This window comes from Physeter macrocephalus, chromosome 19 (assembly GCF_002837175.3).
Source record: "Physeter macrocephalus isolate SW-GA chromosome 19, ASM283717v5, whole genome shotgun sequence".
Classification (NCBI taxonomy): Eukaryota; Metazoa; Chordata; class Mammalia; order Artiodactyla; family Physeteridae; genus Physeter; species Physeter macrocephalus.
Genome location: NC_041232.1, coordinates 30,062,595 through 30,085,816, shown reverse-complemented (window position 1 = coordinate 30,085,816; position 23,222 = coordinate 30,062,595). Strand labels below are relative to the sequence as shown.

The 23,222-nt window shown below is 40.7% G+C and overlaps 1 protein-coding gene across 1 annotated transcript in view; it reads right to left on the bottom strand.

Annotated features, from left to right (window-relative positions):
* Positions 1-23,222, bottom strand: part of L3MBTL4 (L3MBTL histone methyl-lysine binding protein 4) — a 319,099-nt gene that overhangs the window by 228,756 nt on the left and 67,121 nt on the right. The window contains exons 5-9 of the mRNA XM_055080549.1: positions 21,115-21,219; positions 19,676-19,811; positions 17,841-17,932; positions 16,199-16,353; positions 15,033-15,109 (exon numbers count right to left, since the gene is read on the bottom strand). Of these exons, the coding sequence (XP_054936524.1) occupies positions 15,033-15,109; positions 16,199-16,353; positions 17,841-17,932; positions 19,676-19,811; positions 21,115-21,219 (565 nt within the window). The remainder of the gene's footprint in view (positions 1-15,032; positions 15,110-16,198; positions 16,354-17,840; positions 17,933-19,675; positions 19,812-21,114; positions 21,220-23,222) is intronic.

The window sequence follows — 23,222 nt, the reverse complement described above, 5'->3', positions numbered from 1 at the left end:
CTTTCATAACGGGTTTGCTTTATCTAACTTCTGTAAACACATTTAAGCTGGACTTTTTAAAAAAAAAACTCTTCTAGGATTTCTTTTGACTATTGTCCTTCTCTATGTGAGCTATGTTACATAACTTACATTTCAATCGTTATTTCTGCAGTTGCATTTACCTTTATAGCTCATATGTTTAAAAACCGTCCAAACTCATTCCTTGTATCTTGGGCCTCCACATTCCTGCGTGGGTTCTGAATCTGCCCCTTCAGCATTGGCTCCCCTCTGCCTGCTCCAGGTTCCTGGCCCAGGGACCTGACCAACAGATTCAGGGCAACGGTGACAAAGGAAACCAGCATGTGGTGGGTTGAGGGAGGAACGCATGGTGCACAAGAGAGGAAGCAACTAGTCCCTCCCCAAGAAACCCAGCTGCTGTTACGAGAGGGACAATCCCACCCTGATTTACGTGATCAATACGTGAAAATAAAAGACTATGACTTTTAAGTGATTTTAAGTGATTCTTAAGTACTACCTGCCCCTGTGCGACTCTCTAGAAATGAGCTATGCATGTGCAAAAAAGAGGAAACACATGTATTAGGTCTATCCTCCCTGTTCAGTGAACTCAAGGAAGAAAAGAGCGTCTTCCAGCCCCGGGAACCTTGCAAACACCACCCATTTCCACTGTCCTCCTCCTGGCCCAGCCCTGGGCCCGCGCGCCGCGACGAAGAGGAGCCCCCGCTCGCCGCAACTAGAGAAAGCCCGCGCGCAGCAACGAAGACCCAGCACAGCCAAAGATAAATAAATAAATTTATTTTTAAAAAAAAAAAGAAAAGAAAACCTTGTCTAACTGGCTTCCATTTACTGGTAACACTGTAATGCCTGCTCCACCCACACTAATTCATTTATTCCTCACGTACGCCTGTTTCTCCTCCTTTTACAGGTGAGGCTCTGGGAGCCTGAGCAGCTCACCCAGTGCTGTACAGTTAGGATGGAGAGGAAATGGGATTTGAAGAGTGATGTCTCACTCAGTTGCCCACATCCTTCATCACTGCTCCCCCAGTATTCTAGGGCATCCGTCCTCCAGGCCTCAGGACGGTGGGGGCGAGCTCCCCCTGGAGGCCAAGGTGCAGGATCACGGGCAGGGGACGCGGGCAGAGGACGGGAGACAGGACTATAGGTGTCAGTGCGTTTATTCACAGCCCACCGCATCCCGCACTGTTTAGAGTCTGAAATTTCAGGGACGGGCAACACTGGGAAAAAACCAGGCACAGGTGTGGCGGACCTGAGGGAGGGGACCGGGGACCACACACAGGGTGTAGCCGGGTGCCTTGGGCCTCCCCGTGGGGAGAAGAGGGAGAGAGGGGGAAAAGGGTCCTCGGGCAGATGACAGCCTAGGAGGAGATGAGGGCTCAGGGGCCCTTGCCAAAGGCTGAGGACCACGTCCGGAGAAGCCGTGGGGCTCCTCCTGGAAAGGGCAACGCCCGCGTCCTGCCTGGTGTCAGGAAGCTGGGGGGACAGAGGTCAATTCCAGAGCTTTGAGTTCAAGGGATCTAAAGTCAAGAAAAGCCCTTAAAGAGGATACACACTCAGGGAAACTCAAGGCCAAACCAAGGGAAGCATAAGTGAAAACTCTTAAATCGTGTCATTCCAAGGGCTGCCTGCATCACTCAGGAAAGAAGCAGGTCCTCACCCGACCCCAGGCCCTGCACAGCCGGCCTCCCCTCTGCTGCCACCGGACGCCACGGCCTCCTCCCCCTCGAGCTCTGCCCCCGAAGGAGACGCCCCCCACCGCCTCCCCACTCCCCAGCTATCCCCCTCCTCTAAGCTGCTGTTCCAGTGTCACGACCTCCTGAGACAGCCCGTGCCCCTCCCCACCGCATCACCCGCCCTATTCTTCTCCACAGCACTGACCCCCTAACTATTCATATTTTGCACATTTCTCTTGCCCATCAGAACATTACTGCCTTCTGACAGAAAGTCATTCACGTCACTGCTATTTTCTCTGAGCCTAGAACAGTGCTGTCATTATCCCGCAATAACTATTTGGTAAATATCTGTTAAGTGAATGAAATGTATTTCCGGAGAAGTCTGCACTGAATACTGTGGTGACTGGAGCTGGTATGATGCTGCTTTCCCGCTGGCGCTGCTGGGATTCTGAGGCACCATCAGCACAGGATGATGCTCCTGAGTCATCCCTAGCTCAGCTCCCAAGCAGCACTGCAGCCTGGACAGAGCCCGGGCACGGCATCTGATTTGCGGCATCCGTGCGGGCAAACAGCACTCCTCAACTTTCCACGTAAGAAAGGCCAGCTGAAGGGTGAGATTGGTTACAGGCTCTTCTTACAACAACAGCCTAAATCAAAACATAATTCTGCCACCGGATCCTTCCTTCGAAAGAACCGGGATCATGAATAAAGAGCACAAGTCCTTACGTTCCTGACCTTCTGGTCTGGGTAACCTGTCCCATGGAAGCAAGACCACAATAGTTATACCAGGGGCCAATTCCAGAACCAAAAACCACTGGTGTCCCAGGACAAGCAATTTTTCAGTCATGGACAATAGTGCTGTTTAACAACCAGCAATAAACAGGGATCTGCTAAGAGTCTTATCAAGAAGATTCAATAAGAACAGACAGAACACTGACCATAAATACATGCTGGAAGGACTTAAGAGTCCTCTTCATCTAACTCTTCATTTCATTGATGAGGAAAGTGAGACCTGGTATTTTAAGTGACGTGTCAAAGGCAAGACAACTAATAATGAAGCCAAAGCTAGAGCCCAGGTCTCCTGACCTGCAGTTTACAGAGATCAAGACTTGCAGAGAGCTGCTCTGAGGCCTAGTGATGCTCTGCAGGCTGCCGGGCACCAAGGCAGGAGAAAGCACCAGCATCAGCAGGCAGTGAGGGCCGGACCACCAGAACCAGGGGAGCCTGAGTGGGTTTCGCCAGCATTCTGAGGGACTGATTCAGGCAGCGCTCACAAGGCAGAGCGGGGACTTGTCCAGACTCCGGGCCTCCCAATGGTGGAGACTGAGAAAAGCCACCACTGACTGCGACCTGCCCTCTGGTTCTGCACACAGAGGGGCCAGTTCTGAAAACCATCTTAACACTGCATGACCACCAAGCATTCCTGGGTCAGACACTGTACACCACTGACCACCAGACGTGAGGACAATCACAGTTAAGCCTACTTCAGGTTCCCCCAATTTGGTTTTCAAAAGACACGTCGAAACTCACCTCACACTGACGGTGCCTTAGATGCCAGAAGTCCTGGACTCATATTCAGCTCATTACAATTAAAGTTAAAATATCCTTTCTGGCCAAAGAATACAAATTAGACTCCCTAATATTTATAACAGGACATCAGATCTGCTACTTGGTCGTCAATCACAGGCTAAAGCACCCGGAGAACTCTTGGGCCTATAGTGTGGACAAGCAGTACCTCAAGCATGTATCAAAGAGCTCATTTTGCTCAAGTGATGGCTGAGAGGAACTGTCTTCAGCATAGACTGAGGGAAGAGAGATCACGGGAAGTAACCAATCTGTGCCACCCTGGCCAAGCTCGCAGCAGAGTTGTCTTCAAAAAGCGCATGGCTCCCACAGCACCTAATGCAGCCCAGGGATTCGAGATGGGGTTAATCACCTCTTTCTCTGTCTCACTCTCTCTGTCTGTCTGTCTGTCTCTCAAGAGCTAACATTATAGAAAAACACATTGTTTATTTCACTCCTATTTTTCTCTCAATGTCACTAACTACATAATATTTCACTGAGTAATATTCTATGACTAACATAATGACCCTTATACGTTATGTCTTTACCATTCTTTGTTACACCCTCAGGTTCTAGCGGTACCTCACTCTTCGCAGGCACTTAATTAATTAGTTTTTCTCTGAACTCTCACCTTCCTTATGTCAGTAGAATCTATCTACAGGAAAGAGTACAATGCCATTTAAAATATAGTAATTCTCTGTTTGCCTAAAACAAGTTAATAGTTAATGTTGCAATTAAATAAAAGATTTATTTATACTGTAAATTTTGCTAATGTAATTTTAGCTTTACAAATTATGAAGTAAACTTAAGTAGTTATTTGGTATCAGAACATAGCTTGCTAAATATTTCTATGTGCTCCTCAAACATCTAGAGTATTTGCTAATAAGTATGTCCAGCCAACTGATTCTGGGGAATCTAAAGAAACAAACTGCTGTTATTCCTACAAAGTACATTCCATCATCTCCCAAATTATCAATCATTATAGCTTTATTTCTGAAAACAAACTTGCATTTAGCATTTGTTCACAACAAGTTTGAATGCTAGACTTCCAACTTAAAAATGTAGAACATTTAGCTCTGCTCCCTTCCAAATGCCACCAAAGTATCAACAAAGGCATTTTTAAATGAACACTTATCAACAGAGAAAATACTGAATTAATTTTGATACAACACATCGTGGAATATTATGTAGGCTTTATAAAGAATTAGAACTATAACAAATGAGTTGGAAGAGATTTGCCATGAGACATAGTTGAGCAACATAAAAAAAGATGGAAAAAGATGTACATAATATGAGCCCATTTTTACAGCACAAGCAATCATCTAAAAAAAGACATGGGTTCACGAACATATGAGTGTCTGAGTGTGTATATGTGTGTGTATATGCAATTATATGGGAATTAGCAAAATATGCATAGCATAGAATGGCTAATTGTTCATTTCCCTCTTGGGAAAATAGCTGAACTACATTTCCTTTATTCCCATGCATTTGAATGCAGTTATGTAACTGAGTTCTGGCCAATGCATGTGGGTAGAAATGATTGTAATAAGCTACTTCTGAGTTTGGCCCCAAACCCCTCTCATGTGTAACCATCAGTCCTCTTTCCATCCTCAGGTCAGACAGAAAGATTCCCAAGGACCTGGGGGAGCCCCAATCCCAGCGTAATTAAATGGAGCAGAACTAACCCCTATCAACCATTACTGTTCTATGACAGGAGCAAGAAATCAATTCTTAATGTGTTAAGGCACTAAAATTTATGAAGTGGTTTGATATGCTAGTTAGCTCATGGTAATTAACATGGAGGGATTACCACCAATTGCTGTTGGGTTGGCCAAAAAATTCGCTAGGGTTTTTGTAATGTCTTACAGAAAAACCAGAACAGACTTTTTGGCCAACCCAATATCTACTTGGGGAGAGTAACTCGGGTGGAAGGAGAAATGAACATAAAAAGAAAGTATAAATAAAATGTAGGTTATACAAAAAAATTTAATAAAACTAATATAAGGGCATAAAGTCACAACGACAACAGGTAAAAAGCCAAAAGCAGATTAGAACTGTCAACAAAAATTCCTGGAAGTGTGAAAAGGAAATAAGTGAATGAAAACTGATTTAACATTCAGTAACTAAGAATGCAAAACATAAATCTGTTACAGAGAAACGCCAGTAGGGAGCAAGTTAATTTACATTATAGAACCCTGGAAAGCTGATTAAAGACATGAATGCTAAGACCTGAAACCTTAAAACTCCTAGAAGAAAACATAGGCAGTAAGCTCCTTGACATTGGTCCTGGTGATGATTTTCTGGATTTGATACAAAAAGAAAAGGCAACAAAAGCAAAAATAAATGAGTGGGACTATATCAAACTAAAATGCTTATGCACAGCAAAGAAAACTATCAACAAAATGGGAAGCCAACCTACTGAATGAGAGAAAATGTTTGCAAATCATTTATCTGATATGCAGTTAATATCCAAAATATATAAAGAACTCATACAACTCAACAGCAAAAAAACAAATTTTAAGATCTTCACAGAAAATCTGTGTCTATATTTTGAGACATCTGGTCTTGTGCCATTTTTTTTTTTCTTTTTAATGTCTGAATTTTCTAATATTGTTGTTGGAAGGAAAAAACTGTGAAGAGTAATCCAGAAGTATTTACCTAATGCTTAAAAATTATTTCCAGGGACTTCCCTGGTGGCACAGTGGTTAAGAATCTGCCTGCCATTGCAGGAGACACGGGTTTGAGCCCTGGTCTGGGAAGATCCCACATGCCGCCCACCTGAGGCGCAGACACAATAACATAAAACAGTGTAGCACCTTGTATCAAATGGCCACAGAAAGCTGTCTCGCAGTTAGCAAAATATGCAAGTTAATTTTTCTTCTGCTTTTTGCTATTGCATTAAAATGCATTTACTGTAGAACACAATATTTACAAGAAAAGAGAGCCTTGCTAGGTCAGGAACCCAATTTATTTCCGTGGCCCATCAATTCCCAGAGCCCTGCAGACCACAAGAAACTCTGAATAAAGAGCTCATGTAGGTCTGCTTAGTCAGTCACCTGCCAAATCAAGTAAGCAGCAATTCTAAAGAGCCTTACCCCTCCCCAGCCCCAGACCCACAGCCCTGGTTAAGGCCCACGCTCCTTATTTTCATGTACAGTGAATCTCCCCAGTGGTTGTCCCAGCCTCCTTTCTAATCTGGCCTACTATTGCCAAATAAATGCTTAACCATAGTTACATCAGAGATTTGACAAGAAACTCCTCACTCCAGCTTTTAAAGATCCTTCATAAAATGGCCTTGATCTGCCCATCCTACTAATTCCTCATAAATATCCCAAAACTGAAGTGAAATCCATTTAGGACTCCTGCCTTCCAGAACTGTAAGATAGGAAACCTGTACTGCTTTAAGCCACAAACTTCATGGTAATTTGTTATGGGGCAGTACACCTTCATATAATCTTCTCAGCGAAGCACTTCTTTCTCTTTCTGGCCAGGTGTTACCTCTGACTAATTTCACTCCTATCATCTATAACAATATTTATAAACTCAGCAAACAGGCCCCAGTAGACTGTCAGCTCCTTGAGGTCAAGAAAGGCTGCTCACCAGCCTTTCCATCCCACCCTCCCCCGACTAAGGTCCTACATAATGCTAGCAACAGATTATAAAAACTGAATAAATAAATCATGGGGAGCATAAGACAACTAATAAATATAAAAGGAATAATGAAATTAGAAAATCACCATTTGGCAAATATCACATTAGTAACTAATTCATTTCATGAACATCAACAGATGCTAAAAACTAGTGGGTGACAGTTTGATGAGGAACAGAGTACTTCCAAAATCTCAAGTCACTCTCCAGCAAATACATATTAACTACAAAAGGAAAAAGAGTAATTTTACAGTAATGTTACAGTGGAGAAGCTTGCCACACACCACTGTAATCAAGTGACTCGAGGTCACAACGTCGACAGCAAAGGGGCCATGAAATCGTGCACCACCTGAGCGGATGCCGTGAGAACTGAGCAATGCTTCTGGGACACTCCTCTCCGGGTGCAGAACCCACATCCACTACATCAGACAAGCCCAAGGTGAGAAGCATGTTACAAAACAACCGGCCTGTACTCCACCAAAGTGTCAAGTTCATAAAAGTCAAGGCAAGACTGAAGAACCACTGCAGATTGAGGGACACTAAAGAGACCTGAAAAGTAAGCACAACCTGTGAGCCTGGATTAAATCTGTTTTTCTGTTTGCTTATTTGTTTTTTTCATAAAGGACATTATCGGGTGACGGGCAAAGTGTGCATCTTGGCAACTTAATCTCAAATGTTTTGGCAAAGGAGGAGGGTTTTTTTTTTTGTTATCGTGACTCTTCTGAATCTTAAAAATTATTTCATATTTTAAATAAAGTGAAAACATTTACGAATCACTAATCAGTGTGAGCCTAATGTTCTACGTCACTTCTCACCTCCTCTTCCCCCTCCCCCAACCCCTACCCTGCAGCCCAGCACGTTGCTCGTAACACCGATAATTCCTAAATTTGCCAGGAACTTCCTGCCATGTTACTTTCATGCATACTGTTCCTTCTACAGAATATTTTCTTCCACCCCATTTCTCACATCCTTCAAAGACTAATGCAAACACTGCTTCCAATGTGAAGACACCCACGTTCGAGGTTAGGACTGACCTCTCCCTCTCCTGTGTTCCTGAAAGCTTTCCAGGAGGGGTTTTTTTTGTTATCGTGACTCTTCTGAATCTTAAAAATTATTTCATATTTTAAATAAAGTGAAAACATTTACGAATCACTAATCAGTGTGAGCCTAATGTTCTACGTCACTTCTCACCTCCTCTTCCCCCTCCCCCAACCCCTACCCTGCAGCCCAGCACGTTGCTCGTAACACCGATAATTCCTAAATTTGCCAGGAACTTCCTGCCATGTTACTTTCATGCATACTGTTCCTTCTACAGAATATTTTCTTCCACCCCATTTCTCACATCCTTCAAAGACTAATGCAAACACTGCTTCCAATGTGAAGACACCCACGTTCGAGGTTAGGACTGACCTCTCCCTCTCCTGTGTTCCTGAAAGCTTTCCTTCCATTACCATCAGAAGCCCATGTGCATCAGACTTCACACAGGGTGGTGAAGGAGAAAGAGAAAGGGAGTTCTAGAGACCAACTAACAGGGCATGCTCCCAAACCCCTAGCCCGCCACGTGAGAGGTCCAGGGCCCGTGACCTGACCTCTCTGTACCTCAGTTCTTCAACTATGAAACTGAAATCACTGACAAAAGCTTCACAAAGTTGCCATGAAAACAGATAAATGTGTGACACTGAAATGGAGCAGGACCTTGGGCAGGTCCTTGCCCACCCCCACCCCCCAACCCCGTCCTCAGCCTGCCTTTTGTCTGTGGAAAAACTTTAGCCAAAGAATAAGTTTAATGAGAGAAGTGAGAAAATGCAGAAACAGAGGAAAACAGTTAAAGGAGACCAAATAATAATAGCTTAGTCATTAAGCATAGTCAAGGACCTTCAGTTCCTCCTTAAGGGCTATAGATTATATTCTGAGCCATCTCCTGTGAGCTGTTTTGCAGATAATGAAGCCCCCACCAGGTGGAGGAGGATGATTACATGATGACCAAATTGAAGCCATGACATAAGCTACTCCACTTCACACAATTCCGAGAACTGGCCTCAAAGAAATGGGAACAAACCTGGGAACTAAAGATTAACGGTACTTAAAACAACCAAGATGATGCTGATCAGACCACCATATTACTGATTTCAAGATGACTGCCAGAGCTGACTATGCTCTTCTGCTCCCTCTGTCTGCCTATACAACCCTGAAACTCCCCTTTAAAGGCCCCGGTCCCTGAACAGCAATCGGGAGTTGGTTCTCGGACAGGAGTCCACCCTCTCCCCCGGTTGCTGGCCTCCGAAATAAAGCAACCTCTCCCTCCCTACCAACACGTGTCTCTTGAGAATTGGCTTTGGAGCGGCGAGCAGCCCGACCTGGGTTCGCTAACAACATCGTATCGGGCATTCAAGAAAAATGAGACCCAAGATGAGATTCCGCTTCGCAGTGACTACGATGCGATAAACAAAACACAGACAGCAAGTGTCGTCAAGGACGTGGAGGAACTGTAACCCTCACACACTACTGATGGGAAGTAAAACAGAGCGGCTTCTGTGGTGAAGAGTCAGTAAGTAATTACTCACTAACTACTCAGTAAGGCAAACGTAGAATTACTATATGACCCAGCAATTTCACTCCTAAGTATATACCCAAGAGAACTGAAAACATGTTCAAGCAAAAAGTCATACACAAATATTCACAGCAGCAGTATCTGAAATAGTCAAAAAGTGAAAACAACCCAAATGCCCATCAACTGACGAATGAATAAACAAATTGTGGTTTATCTACACAGTATTATTTGAAACTAAAAAGAAACAATGTACTCATACATGCTGCAACATGAACTCTAAAATCATTATGCTAAGTGAAAGAAGCCAGACACAAAAGGCCACATATCATATGATTCTATTTACATGAAATATTCAGAAGAGGCAAGACACAGAGTAGATTAACGGTCTCCAAATGCTGCAGGGAATGGAGGGTGGGGATAACAGCTAAGTGGCTCAGGGTTTCTTTCTGGGGTGACGGAAACTTTCTAAAATTGATTGTGGTGATGGTTACACAACTCTGTAAATATGTTTAAAAAAAAAACAAACACTGAATCTTACACTTTAAATGGATGAACTGTTTAGTATGTGAATTAGATCTCAATAAAGTTTTTACAAAAATATAAACAGATCCCTTCCTTCAGGGCAAGAATCATGTTTTATTCTTACTTGGTTCTCCACCTTCTGTAAACACAGAAGTCACTGCGGAGATGATGTTTGCTGAACTGAATTTGAGTTCAGTTGACAAGAGATTTGGAGAGGATCTCAGGGCAGGACACCATCCCTCAGGGGGACGTGGTCCTGCTGTCAGTCAACAGGGTCCGCAGGGCTCCCTGTCCACCTGCTCAGATTGAGCGGGAGCTCGTTGGGATGGAGGCTCCTGTCGCTGACTGCAGAACAGACTTTCACACATACAAGACTGTTGAAAAAAACCACTGTTTTAACTGGTAAACAAGTCACTCTGAGCAATAAAGTGTACTGGAAACTTCGTATACATACAAAGCAATCAGAGTTACTTTTAAAATAGCAATACCATTCAAAAGAACTAGAAAAGAAAAAAAGGTAACTTTTATCTAACAATCTAACAATCTATTAATGTTCTTTAATAGACCAATCTAATTTTTAATTGTACAGAGTTGGTTATACGATGTACTACCTGAAACTATGCTACTAGGAGATTTTACTTCAACAAAAGGATCAGATTTACCCCTATTTGTAAGGAGGTGACTGTTAACTGGACATGGCCTGCCCATCACCAGATGAAGATCAGAACCTCACTATGAAGCCCGGCAAGCCGTCTGGAGAGGGACTTTTCTTCCTCAAATGTAACATCTGTATTATCCGGGTTTTCTATGAATCTACCTAACATCTTTTTGTCATTTTGTGACTTTGACTAAAATCCCAGCAGATTGCATCTTCTGAAGGAATAGAGGGCCCTGCCATATTTTTTAGTCCTTCTAGAAAGATAATGAGTAGAATATGTAACACCTTGGATTAAACTTACATCAGCAAAATAACACCTTTACAATTTACAGGTCACATGTTTCGAAAACTAATCTTTTTTTCTCTTTCTCTGAAGTTTTTTTATCGGGAATCTATGAGAATGTGAGTGCACACCAGGGGTAACTGTACAGATCAGCACATGCTGTTCCACTTAATCGCTCTCAGAAGTACAATTACACACACACACACACACAAGCTATGACGAATATAGCAAATACATTTTTTCTGATATGTAATTACAACCATAAAATAAAATTTAATGTAAAAATCTATAGGCATAAATGATGTGTAAAACACAAATTCACTTTAAGTAAAATAACTACAGCTAACAAATTGTGAGGCCAAATTACTAACAGAAGCAAATCATCCAAACAATGTTAATTTCTTATCTTTTCCTGTATTTAAACTCTGAATATACATCTACAAATATAAAATCTATATGACAGATAATATATATAAAATACAATACATAACATATATGTGTATTTCAAGCAGTTCTAGCTCCAGCCTTGTCGTAGGGGAGAGAATATCTGAAGATTATGTGGGTTGGTAGGTTTTTCTTTTAAAATCTCATGTTTAATTCCCATTTGTGAAGTATCTGAGTGCACAGCATTCTATTATCCTGCCTCAGGGCTCCTTCTACCCCATGGCCTCAAACCTTTCCTCTCTTGTGCATCTAACCAGGGACTAACATCTCTGGTGCACTCGTGCTTTCCCACAAACCTAGAGGTCAGCATGATCACAACTCATCACGAGCTTTAAGCAATTTTGTTTATTGCTCAGTTTTAATTGCCTTCACCCAATTTTTACTCACAGTTCCTTTGCATATATTTTCATTACACTCCACTCTCTGATCATACCTTGATTAAGTGGCTAAACTGCTTGAATTTTCATTTTACATTTACCTCCCAAACCAAATGGGAAGCTTCCTGGCATTCAATGAAGGCCACTGTGCAGGGTCAACACCCTGCAGCACCATAAGAGGGGACCCCCTTCTAACATGGTTGAGTCCCCCCTAAAGACGAGTAATCATATGGTGGATTAAGGTTTTAAATAACCAAACTTCTGACTTACTGTTCATCCTGTTTTTCCTTAGCACTCAGAGCAGCCTTAGATACTCTAATAGGAATAAAAACACTTTTTTTTTTTTTTTTTTTTTTTGTGGTACGCGGGCCCCGTGTCCCCTGCATCGGCAGGCGGACTCTCAACCACTGCGCCACCAGGGAAGCCCGGAATAAAAACATTTTAAAAGAGTAGATGACTTTGGGACTTCCCTGGTGGCACAGTGGATAAGACTCCATGCTCCCAAGGCAGGCGGCCTGGGTTCGACCCTTGGTCAGGGAACTAGATCCCACATGTATGCTGCAACTAAGAGTTCACATGCCACAACTAAGGAGCCCTGGAACCGCAACTAAGGAGCCTGCCTGCCACAATTAAGACCTGGTGCAACCAAATAAATAAATAAATAAATAAATAATTTTTTTTTTTTTTAAGTAATGCTTTAAAAAAAAAGAGTAGATGACTTTATGAGTACAGACACAAAATTCCTCAATAAAATATTAGCTAACCAAGTAGTGCAGCAACATGTAAGAAAAAATATATTTATACACACACACACACACACACACACACACACACACACACACACACACACACGAGATTTAGCCCAAGAAGAAAAGATTGTTTCAACATATAGAAAGCAATAAATATAATAAAACCATTTTAATAGAATAAAGGATGACCCTTTCATGATAAAACAACTAGGAAGAGAAGAGACCTTCCTCAATCTGATAAAGGGCATCCACAAAAAGCTCACAGCAAACATCATGTTTAATGTGCAAAGATGGAGTGTTCCCCTAGGATCAGGAACAAGAAAAGGATGTCTGATCCTGCCACTGTTGTTCAACATGCACTGGGAGGTCTAGACAGAGGATTCAGGAAAGAAAGAAAACATATTCAGATTAGAAAAGAAGAAGTGAAAGTATTTTTACTTATAGATGACATAATTTTGCATATAGAAAATCCGAAGGAACACACACACACACACACACACACACACACACACACAACTATTAGAGCAAATAAATGAATTCAGAGTATAAGGTCATTGCACAAAAGTCAATTGTATTTCTACAAAGTAGCAATGAACAATCCAAAGATGAAATTAAGAAAACAATTCCATTTACAGCATTGAAAAGAACAGACCAAAGACATGACAAGAAAACAACAGACCAATACCCCTTATGAATACAGATACAAAAGTTCTTAACAGAACTGTAGCAAACTGAACTCAACAGCACATCAGAAGGATTATACACCATGAAACAAAGGGGAAGAAAGTCCCACACAATCTTCTCAATAGATGCAGAAAAAGCACTGGACAGAGTTCAACACCCTTTTATGATAAAAACACTCAGAAAACTAGGAGTAAAAGGGAGCTTCCTTAACATGATACGGGGCATTTATGAAAAACCCACAGCTAATATCATACTTGATAGTGAGAGACTGAAATCTTTTCACCCTAAGATTAGGAAAAAGACAAGGATGCCTACTTTTACCGTTACATTCAACACTGTACTGGAAGTCCTAGCTAGCATAATTAGGCAAGACACAAAATTAAAGGCATTCAAATTAGAAATATGAATTTTTTGGAACTTTACTATTTTGATAGACTACACAATTCTATATGAAAAAATCTCATAGAATCCACATAGAAAACCTACTAGAGCTAATAAACAAATTCAGCAAAATTGCAGACTATGAAATCATTTGTCTTTCTTTATGCCAGAAATAAAAAATTCCAAAAAAAATAAATAAAACAATTCAATTTACAACAGCATCCAAAAGAATAACATACCAAAAAATTTAACCAAGGAGGTAAAAGACCTGTACACCCAAAACTAAAAAATACTGCTGACAGAAATGAAAGAAGGTCTAAGTAAGTGAAAAGACACCCCATGTTCATGGATTAGAAAACTTAATAGTGTTAAGATGGCAACACTCCCTAAAGCAATCTACATTCAACATAACCCTTACCAAAATCCCAATAGTCATTTCTCCAGAAATGGAAAAGCCAATCCTCAAATTCATAAAGAACTGTAAGGGGCCACAAATAGCCAAAGCAATCTTGAAAAAGAAGAACAAAGTTGGAGGGTTCACACTTCCAGATTTCAAAACTGACTAAAAAGCTACAGTGGTCAAAACAGCATGGTACATATTAGCTAACGCAATAAGACAAGAAAAGGAAATAAAAGATATACTGACTGGGAAGAAAGAAATATAACTTTGCTCACAGAGGTGTAGAATATCCAAAAGCATCAACAAAAAAGTCCAAGAACCAATAAGTGATTATAACAAGGTTGCAGGATACAAGGTTAACATATAAAATTCAACTGCTTTCCTACATACCAGCAATGAACAAGTGAAATTTGAAATTAAAAACACAATACCATATACATTAGCACTCAAAATAAAAGAATAGTTATAAAATCTAGCAAAATATATGTAAGATCTATATGAGAAAAACCACAAAATGCCACTGAAATAAATCAAAGAACTAAATAAATGGAGAGATATTCCATTTCTGTTATGAGAAAACAGATAAATAACAAGAAAGTCCCTATGTCAGTGTTTAGCTGAGCCACTAAGTTGGCTTGGTGAAGGGGTCTGGCAAGTCTAGGCCCTCATTATTAATTCTCACTTCTTAGGTTTCTGAATTTCTTACATTTAACTCCAAAGTTAAGTATATTTAATAACCTAATGGTCAATTAATGAATTAACATTGATTATAAGTTAAATCACATAGGTGGAAATAGCTAGTTTTAAAAGTCAGTTCACAGTGATTGCACTCATTTCATTGGATAAAAAAATAGCAATTTTTTAAAATGGCTGCCTAATATGTCTTTATAAGCACAGTCCATTTGCATTATGGGGAAGGATGTGCAGATTTCAGACATCTGGATCCCTTGAAGGTCCACAGAATCTTGCACAATATTTTTATCATACACTTTATATTGAAATGTGGTTTCCATAAACAAAAATAAGAATGGGCACGCCACTCACACAGAGATGACTTCAAAGAGAACCCAGCCAGTCCACTTACCTTGGGGTGCTATCAGAGTTCTTCCATGCTCCTGACACCAACCAACTGGCTGAACATAAGGACTATTGACATCACACCTGCAAAAACAGGATTCTGTTTTAGATCCCATATTAACACCGGAGAAAGAATCCAAGAGTAATGATCATTCTAGATATTAAGAGATGACATGGAAAATACTATGGCATAGCTAAAATATTTTATAGGCTAAGAGAAACAGAAGTAATTTTAGTTCTATATTTTGTAAGCTGAGTGGCCAAACTTCTCTTTTACATAACCTTCTTGAAATTTAAAAGTATTTCTTTAAGAAGTGTTTGACTAGGACCTGAACTGCCAGTGATCTCCCCAGAGAGTGAACATTTTAATAAACCCCTTCCACCACTTCTTGCTAGCAGCAAGAGAAAATATTAATAGGCCAGTCCAAATTTTAATAAGATGGACCAGACTCCACATGCCCACAATTTCCTCCCTCTCCCTTTCAGGAACCCAGACTATACTACCTAAGACACATACAGCAATTAATCCATGCTCTTCTTCTTAGTTCAAAGAAGAAAACTCCCCCTCCTCCCACCAGGCACATGAAGAATCACAGCCTCAGGCGGGGACTTGTCAATTATTCAGGATATGCTCTTAAGAAATGCCACAAAAATTATTTTTGCCATGCCCTCTTCCATATTTCAGGTTTTCACCCAGAAAATCCTTTTAACTCATGCGATGTTAGTTTAATGGCATTGTGAGCATACATTTTCTCTGCTCTTCACAGGCTTTCAAATAATTCACTCCATTCTCCCTGAATCTCCCCTTTTAAAAATATGACAGTCTGAGTTCAACATTTTTCAGGAAAAAATAATACTGCAAGGTCTTAACTTCCTCTTTACAGAAATGCTTCCCTTACAAACTATAGACACAATATAGTGAACTGCCCTGAACTGGTCACATTATTTCAGATGAGACCTCATTAGGCAACCTCTCAGAGATGGAAAAAAAAACTTTCTCGGGTTCTTTAATTCAACAGTTCACGAGGAAAAGAAGGTAGTAACAAGCCAGCCACTAGATTCCTCATGTTCATTACTATAAGAACAGCAAGAACAGTGACCGTCATGGAATGAACATAAATTCTTAACGGCAAACACGAACACACAAAAATACAACGCACATTGGTGTCTCACCAGTAATCGTAACTATCATCCCAATTGTCAAAATGCACTAGCAAGCGATCTCCAACAATATCTGCTACGGTTGCCACACACACCAAGGAAGGGTTCTTCCTGTCGACAGCCTCCAGCTTCATTCCAACCTGAAATTCCTTAGGCATTGGCCCATTCTAACATGGGGAAAAGGCACAAAGAGAAACAGGACACCAAACAGGACTGAGCCACTGTCAAAACTTCTGTCATGTTTAGCATCAGAAAAGTCTACAGGGTATCAACACTTACACTGCAGAATGAAACCAGCCAGTAAAAATATTCCAACAGACTGTTACCAAGTGTACATTCATAAAAAAGGAATCCCAGGAAACGAGCTTTTACTCTGTGCTTTTCTCTTTTGTTGTGCAGGTAGGTTTTATTTCCCCTTTCATCATCATTTTCCCTCTTCAGTTCATAGAATAATCTGTATTAATTTTAATACACTGTTTACTGAATATAGTAATATCAAATAGTTTTCTCTGGTCCCCGTAGGCTTTAGATGGGTGGTATATTTCCAAATACCACTATTTGGAAAAGTTTTAAAGATATGCTCTTTAGCACTAAAATTACCACTTATACTTTGATCAAGTGTTGAAATTAGTGGCTTTCTCAACATTTAAGGAACACATGCGCTTATCCATAGATAAATCATAGTTGAAAAAAAACAAATGCTTTTTTTAGTACCTGTACATATTTTTTAGTATTAAAAATACTAGGGACTATGATTTATAATAACATGACAATGATAAAGCCCCACTTTTCCTGTAGCTATAATTAGCCAGGCCTGGGATTTAGAAAATATACACACAATATCCAGGGACTAGAAGAGGGTTTTTTTTCCCTGTTCTTTACTATCTATACTGGACCCTGATTTTTGGTTTCCTTTAGCACATTACTTTTTTTTAAAGCATTTTCACATTTCTCTCTCTTCCTTGATACAAGTCTATGAAACATGTTGAACAGTTGTAGAACACTGATTCAAGAGCAGGACACTGAAGTCTGGGGAAGCGAGGGGGTGGGGGTGGGGGTGGAGACTGTCCTCAGGGGACACAGCCAGCAGGTGGTGGGGCCTCCCTGGCTCCAGGCTTCCCACCCCTCCGTGGTGTGTGGCCTCACCTGGGGCCCAGAGGAGGCGGGGCTGCAACTTTTTCTCCTTCTCTCCTGAACACCTGTTAGGCTGCTGGGACACAGAGGGTGAGTGTGCTCCACCCAAATCCTCACACACCCTTTGAATCTATATGAACCATCACCTTCTTTTTCATTACACATAAATACAACTGGACCAGGTACAGTCAAAGTCCACCTGGCATATCAGCAGGTCTCAAAGTATCAAACTAAATTTAAACGACTAACTCACTAGAAGCAAAAAGAAACACCTTCTAAAAGGCATTTTAAATTTTAGCCAGCTTTACATGTAAAGTTTTCTACTCTCTCCATCTAATTATTTAATTGTATGTTTAAAAGAAAAACAAATATGCCCACAGGAAACTGACACATTTAGTGAGAAAAGTCATAGGAAGCTAAGGATTCTTAAAAGATTAAAATACAACAGAATACACAGTGAATTTTAAGAAATTTAAGCTGAAGTAAAAATCTGATTTATACTATGGAAGAAAATACTTACAGAATTTCTGTTTCTGAATAATTTCTTGGGAGCATTTTGCAATTTGCAGGCCTTCAAGTAATCCATCCAAACAAATTTATCTTTTCTATAACCTAAAAAGAAAGTACGGATTATTCAAAATGCCCACAAGATGTAACCATGTGCATAATAAATGTATCAATACTATTCTTATTCAATTTTCTGCCATAAATTCAATGTCCTTTAGCAGACACAAAAGATTTACACTAAAATCTCTAAACTGTTTCAGTGTTGTTTTAATGTATGGAATTCCAAACTGTTGAGTTTGATTTCCCACCATGCATGCCATTCCCTACAAACTTTAAAACTCATTCAAATATGGAATCAGTACCCTGGTGGCCTGACAGGAGTCTCATCTCCTGCGTCCCTCAGGCCTCCTGAAGCAGCCACGTCCCCGAGGCCAGCGTGGGCCTGATGGTAAGCAGCCCCAGGGGAGCCAGACATTGCAGGGGTGACAGAACCGCCCCCCAGGCCACGCGGCAGCTCCAGCTTTCTGCCCTTGTCTTTAAGGACTTCCCAATAAAATGCCTGACCCTCCCGTCCATGTGCCCTAAAGCACCTGGTGTGGGGCTGGCCCAAATAACCAGGCTCAGGAAATACTCAGATTGAGTGTCACACTCAGAATAGACGTCAAACTCCTTGCACAGCCTTCAAGGCCGTGGAGACACCTCTCACTTATCTCCTCCCTCCTGGCCCTTGCCTCTCCGCTCCAGCGCTCCTGTGATTCCTGGTCTGCGCCACCCGCTGCTGGGCTCTGAAACGTGCTCCTCCCCAGGGAGCCACCTGGCTGTCTCTGTCGTGCACCCTTCCAGGCATCTGTCAGACGTCACACCCCAGGCCTGTCTTCACCTCGCTTATTGCAAGGGCAGCCCCGAGACCCCACTCAGCGCTCCACGCCTGTCACCGCTAGACACGCACCTTTCTCTCTGTTTATCCTCCTCCTCCCCTCTGGAATAAAAGCCCCATGAAGACAGAGATGGTTTCCTTTATTCACTGCTCTGTCCCCAGGGCCTGTACACAGGAAGGGCTCCACGAACACCTACCACCCAAGGGGTGAATGAGCCTGGGGCCTGTTCCAACCTCCCTGAAACCCAGCAATCTCAGGGGACCCTGCTGCCAGCCTCAGGGGTGGATCCCAGACGACACCCTGAGCTGCTTCCTAAGAATAAAATGACTATACAGTGACTCCAGAAGTTGCCACGGTCAGCCAGGCGTCTAACGCCCAAGCAGGAGACCCTTATATACAAATTTGCTGGTCAAGGAAACAGGCCCACTGGCATCCCAACCTATGAATCCTCACCTCACTAGCAGACAGCAAGTAAGAAAGGTTTCAGTCATGTCTGCCAGACCCAGTTCCTCTCCCACATAACAAAAGACAAAGATGAGATTTTTAATTCCCATCGAAAGAAAACAGTGAATTTTTCACTTTCATAGTTCCCTGTGCTCCATGATTTCTGCTTGAAACAAATGATATACAGTGAATTAAGTTTCCTCACTGTACAGCATCACTGATTAAGTGAAATATTTTATTTCAAGTGTAATTTAAACATGAGTTTCTTCATTCCTTATAAACTTTAATAAACTTTATGTAAGATAAAATGCTCTCATGAGATTTTACTTCTGCCCTATGTACCTCAGAATATTTGACCTAAATGGTCTTTGATGCTTTTCTTTAAAGACATTTATTTATTTCTAAGAGTGATATACTTGCAGTCTTACTGCTTTTTGTGGATCAAACTTTCATTTTGAAAATCAGTTCACACCAGGCTCTCTTGTTAGTATTTCATTAAAAAAACTGTCTTTTCCTCCTGACTTACCCTTAGGGATGTGTAATTCATGTTTGGTCTTTTCACACCACCCTACTGGATGAATGTCAGGGGAACCAGCATTAGTCCAAAAATCATAGCAGCTTAAATAACCGTCAAAATGAAGTCTTAGACGGTAACCACACACCTGCAAAACAGAATGTTTACAATCGTTCATTAAGAGTGATGCATTTGAAGTGTACACAAAATTAACAAAATATTCATTTATTCTGTCAACACCATCAATATATATGAACCAATCCTTACATCCAAATGTCTTACATTAAAGAACAAATTCATAGATGAATCTGGATAAGACAAATGCTGACAAACTAGACACTATCTTTCAAGTATCAAAAATTTTTCTGCAAAAAAACTATCGTGGGCTTCCCTGGTGGCGCACTGGTTGAGAGTCTGCCTGCCGATGCAGGGGACACGGGTTCGTACCCCAGTCTGGGAGGATACCACATGCCGCGGAGCGGCTGGGCCCGTGAGCCATGGCCACTGAGCCTGCGCATCCGGAGCCTGTACTCCGCCACGGGAGAGGCCACAACAGTGAGAGGCCCGCGTACTGCAAAAAAAAACAAAAAACAAAAAACAAAAAAACGAAAAACTATCCTTTTACTCAGTCTAGGAATCTGAGGTCAATTTATGTAACCATTAATCGACAAGTTTGTTTATTTGTTCATTCGATACCTAGCAAATATTCCTTTCAGAAACCCCATCTCCTGCTGTCTGGCTTGGATTCATATCCCCAAACAGTGTAACCTAAAGTACACAGCAAAAACCAAAATGGGTATGACCTTACTTAACTCTAACATATGGATCCAGCATACTCAGCAAAGAAAATAATAAAACGGTCTGAGAAACACATCTCCTAGACATGCTATACAAGTTCAATAACTATAATCAATCAGTAAATTAAGTGAATAGTGTTTTCTATGTTTGATGTTATTCGAAATACTGACGTCTTTTATCAATGTAATAACATAAAGTGTTTAGTAAATATTATATTTTATAAGTCATTTACTTTATCAACGGCTCCTCACCCTACATAATTTTCATAAAATTCATGTATTTATATAAATATATAATTCATAAGCATGGATTTTTTCATATACATTTCTCATTAGTTCAGATAAAACTTGAATAATTGTCTCTTTTATCAGACAAAAGCAACATTGTGGGATTCACTGATTTTATCAACCTCAGGTGAAAACTATTTACCAATTAAATCAAGAGTAACCACTAGTAATGAGAAACTTATTAGAAAATTAATCTTCAGAGAAGGAAAAAATTTCATTAAAGAATGTACTTCACCCATCACTGAATAAAATAAATCCATAATGTACTTGGACTTGTTTATAACACAAAGTACTGAAATTCATCATTCTCTAGAAAATTCTCTCCTGTCACTGCAATTAGCCCAAGACAATAACATCATTTCTTACCTCAGCTACAGAAAGCACACAAAACACAGATGGATGACGGGGGTCAATGCCTTCTAATCTCATTCCAACCTGAAAACCATTTTCATGCTCCGGAAAGGACTGGTCCTATGAAATTTCATGATATAATATTAATCACTAAAATATCTTCACAGTTTGATATTAAAACACTTGGTGTCTCTATGCACACAATCATACAAGTTTGGAAGCTCAATAATATAACCAAAGAAAGAAGCCTGTTCTTGGAGATTTTGCCCTCAGAGACGGCTTCATCGGTTGTTCGTTCTTTGAAATAGTTCATCTGCCAAACTCTATGTCCTGTGAACTCCCTGTCTATTCCTTTTGCCCATTTTTCCTTAATGATCTGAAGGAGCTCTTCCTGTACTCTGGACACAATCCTTTGTTGATTATAATTGTTACTTACTCCCAATCTGTGACTTACTTGGCTTTTCACTTTGTTTATGATGAATGTGGAGAATTTTACTTTAAGGTAATAAAATATATCAGTTATTTCCTGCACAGTTGGCACATCTAGCCTATGAAATCCCTTGCAACACTGAAGTTACATAGATACTCTCCTACTGTTATTTTATTTTTTAACACCTTTATTGGAGTATAATTGCTTTACAATGGTGTGTTAGTTTCTGCTTTATAAAAAAGTGAATCAGTCATACATATACATATGTCCCCATATCTCTTCCCTCTTGCGTCTCCCTCCCTCCCTCCCTCCCTATCCCACCCCTCTAGGTGGTCACAAAGCACCGAGCTGATCTCCCTGTGCTATGCGACTGCTTCCCACTAGCTATTTTACGTTTGGTAGTGTATATATGTCCATGCCACTTTCTCACAGCTTACCCTTCCACCTCCCCATATCCTCAACTCCATTCTCTAGTAGGTCTGCATCTTTATTCCCATCTTGCCCCTAGGTTCTTCTGACCATTTTTTTTTCTTTTTTAGATTCCAGATATATGTGTTAGCATACAGTATTTGTTTTTCTCTTTCTGACTTACTTCACTCTGTATGACAGTCTCTAGGTCCATCCACCTCACTGCAAATAACTGTTTCATTCCTTCATATGGCTGAGTAATCTTCCATTGTATATATGTGCCACATCTTCTTTATCCATTCATCTGTCGAAGGACACTTAGGTTGCTTCCATGTCCTGGCTATTGTAAATAGAACTGCAATGAACATTTTCATACATGACACTTTTTGAATTATGGTTTTCTCAGGGTATATGCTGAGAAGTGGGATTGCTGGGTCATATGGTAGTTCTATTTTTAGTTTTTTAAGGAACCTCCATACTGTTCTCCATAGTGGCTGTATCAATTTACATTCCCACCAACAGGGCAAGAGGGTTCCCTTTTCTCCACACCCTCTCCAGCATTTGTTTGTAGATTTTTCGATGATGGCCATTCTGACCGGTGTGAGATGATATCTCACTGTAGTTTTGATTTGCATTTCTCTAATGATTAATGATGTTGAGCATTCTTTCATGTGTTTGTTGGCAATCTGTATATCTTCTTTGGAGAAATGTCTATTTAGGTCTTCTGCCCATTTTTGGATTAGGTTGTTTGTTTTTTTTTGTTTGTTTTTTTGAGATTGAGCTGCATGAGTTGCTTCTATGTTTTGGAGATTAATCCTTTGTCAGTTGTTTCATTTGCAAATATTTTCTCCCATTCTGAGGGCTGTCTTTTCATCTTATTTATGGTTTCCTTTGCTGTGCAAAACCTTTTAAGTTTCATTAGGTCCCATTTGTTTATTTTTGTTTTTACTACCATTTCTCTAGGAGGTGGGTCAAAAAGGATCTTGCTGTGATTTAGGTCATAGAGTGTTCTCCCTATGTTTTCCTCTAAGAGTTTGATGGAGCCTGGCCTTACATTTAGGTATTTAATCCATTTGGAGTTTATTTTTCTGTATGGTGTTAGGGAGTGTTCTAATTTCATTCTTTTACATGTAGCTGTCCAGTTTTCCCAGCACCACTTATTGAAGAGGCCGTCTTTTCTCCACTGTATATTCTTGCCTCCTTTATCAAAGATAAGGTGACCATGTGTGCGTGGGTTTATCTCTGGGTTTTCTATCCTGTTCCATTGATCTATATTTCTGTTTTT